Source organism: Acanthisitta chloris, unplaced genomic scaffold, assembly GCF_000695815.1.
Source record: "Acanthisitta chloris isolate BGI_N310 unplaced genomic scaffold, ASM69581v1 scaffold22653, whole genome shotgun sequence".
In the NCBI taxonomy this organism is placed as follows: domain Eukaryota; kingdom Metazoa; phylum Chordata; class Aves; order Passeriformes; family Acanthisittidae; genus Acanthisitta; species Acanthisitta chloris.
Window position 1 is genome coordinate 35076 of NW_008665714.1, and position 699 is coordinate 35774.

Consider the following 699-nt stretch of genomic DNA (forward strand, 5'->3'; position numbering starts at 1 on the left):
CTGGGACCCCCTCACTTGGGCAGAGGGACTGAGCCTCAGGAGCAGGGAGCACACCCAGGCTCTCCTCCCAAACGGGCATTTCGAGGAAAGGCAGGAGGAAAAAAAAGAACAACACCCAAATGAAACCCAACACGCCCAAGAGAAAATCTGGCGGAGGGAGAAGCGGACAAAGCCACGGAGGTGTTTCAAAGAGCGGAAAAACAAAGCACAATTAAGCCCAAATCCAGGCGGGGTTGGCGGTTCCAGGGGTTCCCGCAGCCTCCACAAGGCGAAGCTGGTCCCTTCCCGCTGCCCTCCGCCTTACCTGCGCCAGGTCAGGCGGGTTCTCCAGGGGCCGGATGGGGGGCTTGATGTCCTCAAAGACAGGGGTGTCTTCACTAGGTTCCCCCGACATGCTGACAGGCTTCAGCGGCGTGAACACCGAGGCGTCCTCGGGCAGTGGGGTGCGCAGCACCAGCCCGCTGCTCATTCCTCCTGCACCCCTTGTGCCCGTGCCCCCGAGGGGAAACAACTCTGATTTCCAAATAATATTTTAAAAATGGGCAAGGAAAACAAGGAAGGGGAGGGGAAAGGGAAAAAAAACCCAAAACCTGAAGGCAGAGGCGAGCTGGAGCGAGTTGCTAATCGTGGGAGGCCAGGTGCCGGGTCGCGGGAAGGCTTTACCTGAGCTGCGGGAGGAGGAACGCCAACCTGGAAGCA

The 699-nt window shown here is 58.9% G+C and overlaps 1 protein-coding gene across 1 annotated transcript in view; it reads right to left on the reverse strand.

Moving 5' to 3' along the window:
* LOC103799532 (Krueppel-like factor 5) overlaps positions 1-469 on the reverse strand; it is a 27291-nt gene extending 26822 nt beyond the window's left edge. The window contains exon 1 of the mRNA XM_009071860.1: positions 305-469. Within this exon, the coding sequence (XP_009070108.1) occupies positions 305-469 (165 nt within the window). The remainder of the gene's footprint in view (positions 1-304) is intronic.
* Positions 470-699: the final 230 nt, after the last annotated feature.